Here is a 4,284-nt window from a genome sequence, read left to right on the forward strand (position 1 = left end):
TAGATTGAGCTTTCTCACTCTAAAAACCTCCTCTCTCTCTCTAAACTTGAAGTGGAAATGAAAGAGTAGTTGAAAATGGAGTAATGAAGCTCACCAAACTGATCTTGGGACCTTTAAGTCGTCCCCCATGTGAAATTACCAAAATACCCATTTAAATATCTAAAATAAAACAGCTGGCCCGCCAGTTCATCTGGACGGCGTCCAGGATTACTGGACGGCGTCCAGCCCTTCACACTGGGACGGCGTCCCACCATTTTGGACGGCGTCCCAAACAACTTGGAAAACAGGATCTTACAAATTTGATGATGTTTTTGGTCGATGATTGTTCACAAAAAAGTAAAATTGTTGCTTAAGGAACAGATTACAATTGTTTTTTTTATCTAATTTGTTCAATTCATAATTCATGTTCATAAGCATATTGAAGAACAGATGTGAAGAACTGCAAATGCAGTTTTCGCACGAGATGCAACAACAGATGATGACCATATTCGTACAATGAAATCAATCGATTATTGGACGAACCAGGAAAACCGAAGCAATCTGATGCATCACGAAGTTTTAGTTGATGAAGTTAATCAATGAAGTTTCTAGATTAGTATCCGAAAATTGCAGTTGTATATGCAGCCATTGGAGGATCAATGGAGTATTTTGTGATTTAAACTGGATTCTGTTAGTTATTATTTTTCTATTTTTGTAATTACACGTCTTTTAATGAAGTTAATGCATCTGCTATTTTAATAATTTCGAATATATTTATATGAAATGGGTTTTATTCTGTTTAAATCTCGTATTAAATTGCCATTTCATTTATATATATATATATATATATATATATATATATATATATATATATATATATATATATATATATATATATTAATTATGGTAAATAGCGTCACTCTCCCATTGGTCATCTACCCCAAAATCACTATTAACGCGCTACATATTGTAGTATTTTTCTTTTTTTTTTCTCCCTTTTTTTTTTTTAAGCGTATTCAGTGTCACTTTCTTATTGCCTCAAACATCTCACAACCACTGTTAAAACCCAATGACAAACAAATCACCCGACCCGTTCCCGTACTGGCTCTTTAACCCTCCTACTGAAACCCTATACCCCAAAAAACCATACTTTCATTCTTTTCTGCCATTGAAGGAGACACCCTCTAGGGTTTGAGGTCATCTTTCTCAAATCATTCCCGAGGTCCAGTGTTGTTGTTCATAGGTGGTTGGCATGGTTGATTTTGGCAGGTCGATTGTCTCTGTTACCTTTCATAATGGATCGATCGTTGGCATGGTTGATTTGGGCTGGTCGATGGTCTGTTACCTCTGATAGTGGTTTATTAGGGTTTCCTTCTTACTGTATCGGTTGATGTCTGTTGCCAAGGGTTTAGGCCGTCGGATTTCTATTCCGTTTTTTTCTTCTTACTGTTTCAGTTAATGGTTCATGCCATGGTTGGTAAGTTCGTATTCGCTATTTGATGTTTTTAGGGTTTTATTTCGGTAATTATTATATATATATATATATATATATAGAGGGGCAGGATCAATGCTGAGGTAACCAATCGGGTGAAGGGGGAAGCAAAACTTTTTTTTTTTTCGTTTTTTTTGAAATTTTTTTTTTCTGGCATCAAGATCACACAAAAATATGAACATTTAGAAGAGACACTTCGTGATGAATGTTATTATTTAGGCGGGAAAACGATCGACAAAAATAACATTCAAGATAATATTGTTCGTGAAGAATATGAACGTTTTTTTTTTTCTTCATGTTTTGTGAAGTAAAATTTAGCCCGATTTAGGGTTTAGGGTTTGGTGTTTTGGGTTTATTCCATAAACCCAAAACACCAAACCCTAAACCCTAAACCCTTAACTCTAAACCGTTCGTGGTAAAAACTCAATCTAAATCCTAAATCTTAACCCTAAATCTAAACCCTAAACCCTAAATTTCTAAACCCTAATATCTAAACCCTATAAACCCTAATATCTAAACCCCAATAGCTAAAACCTCAAAATACGCTCGAAAAACACGATAATTGTTATATATTACTTCTTCGGGCGTTTTCCCGCCAAAATAAAAATATTTATCACAAAGTGTCTCTACTAAATGTTCATATTTTCATCTCATCTTAATGTTCGTGAACAAAGTTTTTTCAAAAAACAAAAAAAAAAAAGTTTTTGCTTCCCCCCGCTTCCCCCCGAATGGTTACTTCCCTCTTGATCCTACCACTATATATATATATATATATATATATATATATATATATATATATATATATATATATATATATATGATGATTAGGGTTTGTAGTGTTATTTGTTTTTCAGACAGGGGAATTGGAGTATTAGTTGTTTGATTTAAACTGGAAAGTGGAATTGGAGTAATTGTTGTGGCTACTTGAAGCAGTTAGTTGTTTTTAGTTACTGTTTTTCTTAACTCTATTGTGCCATTTGATGTGTGATGTTTCATTGGTAATACTTTTAATTAGACTCATTTACTGAATCGTTATTATATATGAATACTGCTCTTAACGATTGATGACCAGGTACGTATCTAATTTACCCTCGCTTTGATTAGAAAGACGATAACCATTGTTATTAATGTACTATAGTAGATGAAAGTGATATTTTTGCACTTTGTATTCAACGGCTTTTTGCATTCCTTTTTATTTATTTGACTAATTTGGTAGCCCATTGTGTGTATTCAATTAAACTAGCGTTTTGTTCATTGCTATTGTAAATCTATATGATTAATTTTTAGTTGCAAAGTGAGTCAACATGGCCGTCGAAATACATACAGTAGTTATTGCAAATAACTGAACGTTGATTACGCACAATATACCGAACTACTTTGTCCCATTTTATGAATAGGCATAAATAAATAATTACATTTCAGTGCACTTAAGAGTTATTAAAAGTTGAGCAGAGTATAACATTTTTGGTTTGGTTTTCAAATTTCAGGTTATTGGTAACAAAGATATACTTCAGGTGTTCATGGATTCTTATTATGAGAACATGGTAAAGTAACAACGTTTTGTTATTGTTTTCTTATCCCCAACTATTTTGTAAAGTGTAGTAATTTTTGTTGTTGAATTAAGGACAATTATTTAGCAGTCTTCATGAATAAATATAGCTTTCAATTATTTTTAATAGACTTTTCAGAAGTGGAGCAAAGGAAAGGAAGATGTCAACAACATGATGACTACGATGAGCATATGTGCTGGAGCTGCTGCCGCAACTGCTGCTGTTGTTTTTTTTTTTTTTTTTAAAGAATCTGAAAAAGTTAGTTATTTTAATTGAAATGTAGCTAACTCTATGAACTATGCATAGGATCAAGTTCCTCCTTTTCCATCAGAGACTGCAGTTTCCATTATCGAAGAAGAACTTGGAGCCCCTGTTAATTAAGTATTTGATTATTTTGATTTCGAGCCAATAGCAGAATAGCTGCTGCCAATCTTGGTAATCAAGACTTCATTTTTTATGTTATGGTTAACGATAAACTTATTGCTGATGTGGCATTGATTAGTCTGTCAAAGTGTCTGTAACAATCAATAGATAACCAATTTCAGGGTAATAACGTATAATATGTATTGCAGGCCAAGTACATCGAGCAAGATTGAAGGGCCAAGAATTAGTTATTAAAGTTCAAAGACCGGGTCTCAAGGATCTTTTCGATATTGATCTTAAAAATATGAGGGTTAGTTGATTATTAGTTAATCTTATTAATGAAAATGAATTAATGATGTTGCATTTGATTTATTATATCATCATTTTGTTTAATCTTTTTCAGGTAACAGCAGAAAATCTTCAGAAACTTGACCCAAAGTCTGATGGTGCAAAAAGGGATTGGGTTGCTATCTATGATGAGTGTGCTAATGTTTTGTATCAGGTAAAATGTGTATGCTGTACAGTTTTTCCATTTGTGTTATGTTCATGATTTTCATGAACTTTTTAATATTCATGTAGTTGGGTTAATGTATGAGGTTTGATACGTTGGTGGTGTTTCTCTGATAATAGTAATTTATATAGGTTCTTACGATGGAGTACGTCCCAGAAATCAAGATTAGCAGGATACAAGCTTTAGATCAATTAGGTGTTGATCGCAAAAAGTAAGTGTAGTATTGTTTTACAACACTACAAAGCATTACCAGATTTTCTTATACAAATAATACTTATATTTATTTACTACTCTCTAAAAAACAATGCCTGTTTTGTTTTTCTCTTCCCATTAGGGTAATGGCAGAAACGAATACGGGGTCTGTCGGTATCTCTAACATTTATATGTAA

The 4,284-nt window shown here is 32.9% G+C and overlaps 1 protein-coding gene and 1 long non-coding RNA gene across 3 annotated transcripts; both read left to right on the forward strand.

The window, feature by feature from the left end:
• Window positions 1–1,038: 1,038 nt before the first annotated feature.
• Window positions 1,039–3,262, forward strand: LOC139841651 (uncharacterized). Of its 2 annotated transcripts, XR_011757416.1 has the most exons (3): window positions 1,039–1,456; window positions 2,326–3,015; window positions 3,151–3,262. It is a non-coding gene; the product is annotated as an uncharacterized lncRNA (long non-coding RNA). The 2 variants fall into 2 exon arrangements; XR_011757415.1 differs by lacking the exon at window positions 1,039–1,456 and having other exon boundaries at window positions 2,303–3,015.
• Window positions 3,263–3,442: 180 nt separating this feature from the next.
• Window positions 3,443–4,284, forward strand: LOC139841652 (protein ACTIVITY OF BC1 COMPLEX KINASE 8, chloroplastic-like). The gene is made up of 5 exons (XM_071831860.1): window positions 3,443–3,456; window positions 3,594–3,694; window positions 3,788–3,886; window positions 4,027–4,106; window positions 4,230–4,284. Exons 2-5 carry the CDS (start codon window positions 3,689–3,691, stop codon window positions 4,282–4,284), a joined length of 240 nt encoding a protein of 79 aa, XP_071687961.1. The 5' UTR covers window positions 3,443–3,456; window positions 3,594–3,688.

Source organism: Rutidosis leptorrhynchoides, chromosome 4, assembly GCF_046630445.1.
Source record: "Rutidosis leptorrhynchoides isolate AG116_Rl617_1_P2 chromosome 4, CSIRO_AGI_Rlap_v1, whole genome shotgun sequence".
NCBI classification, from domain to species: domain Eukaryota; kingdom Viridiplantae; phylum Streptophyta; class Magnoliopsida; order Asterales; family Asteraceae; genus Rutidosis; species Rutidosis leptorrhynchoides.

Excerpts from the sequence above, each read along its gene's own strand:
- LOC139841652 (XM_071831860.1), top strand. Across the intron at positions 3,887-4,026 it reads GTGCTAATGTTTTGTATCAG|GTTCTTACGATGGAGTACGT; the intron begins GTAAAATGTGTA and ends TAATTTATATAG. Across the intron at positions 4,107-4,229 it reads TTAGGTGTTGATCGCAAAAA|GGTAATGGCAGAAACGAATA; the intron begins GTAAGTGTAGTA and ends TCTTCCCATTAG.